General features: G+C 53.7%; 1 protein-coding gene across 1 annotated transcript in view; it reads left to right on the forward strand.

Moving 5' to 3' along the window:
• Positions 1 to 5: 5 nt before the first annotated feature.
• The window catches only part of LOC104517327 (protein AF-10), a gene marked incomplete at both ends in the record, with an annotated part of 65,732 nt that continues 65,245 nt past the window's right edge, over positions 6 to 492 (forward strand). Inside the window, one exon of the mRNA XM_010161944.1 lies at positions 6 to 60. Within this exon, the coding sequence (XP_010160246.1) occupies positions 6 to 60 (55 nt within the window). The remainder of the gene's footprint in view (positions 61 to 492) is intronic.

Consider the following 492-nt stretch of genomic DNA (forward strand, 5'->3'; position numbering starts at 1 on the left):
GGGCCGAGAACCCGCTTGTCTACTGTGACGGGCACGGCTGCAATGTCGCAGTGCATCAAGGTGAGTAGGCAGGCGAGTGCCAGCTCACCCGCTCTGGCCTCCAGCCTCGCTACTTCCTTCTTGATGCTCCCTGTCGTCTTCCCTTGGGCCTACTTTACTCTCTTCTGCTCCCCCCGCCCCCCCCTTAGCTGTTGTTTTTTTTCCCCTTCTCCCCCTCTCAGCTCTTTCTTGTCACCCGTGAAGCCTGTTTCCCTGCTTCTAGGGCCACGTGCTTTCTGGCCTGACCTGTCCTGTCATCTTCTATCCTTCCAGTCTCTCTGTCTTTTCTCTCAAGTGAGACTTAAATATTATGGCTGTGAGAAAGGAAGAGTCCCTCTTCCAGTTTGTTTTTTTTTTCCTCCTTCCTCTCCCCTTGTATCTCTTCTGTGTCTATGCTTCCCAGTCCACCTTTGCACCCTGTTAACAGCCTCAGCCGCAGCAGTGCAAGGACTA

Source organism: Eurypyga helias, unplaced genomic scaffold (assembly GCF_000690775.1).
Source record: "Eurypyga helias isolate BGI_N326 unplaced genomic scaffold, ASM69077v1 scaffold10312, whole genome shotgun sequence".
Lineage (NCBI taxonomy): Eukaryota > Metazoa > Chordata > Aves > Eurypygiformes > Eurypygidae > Eurypyga > Eurypyga helias.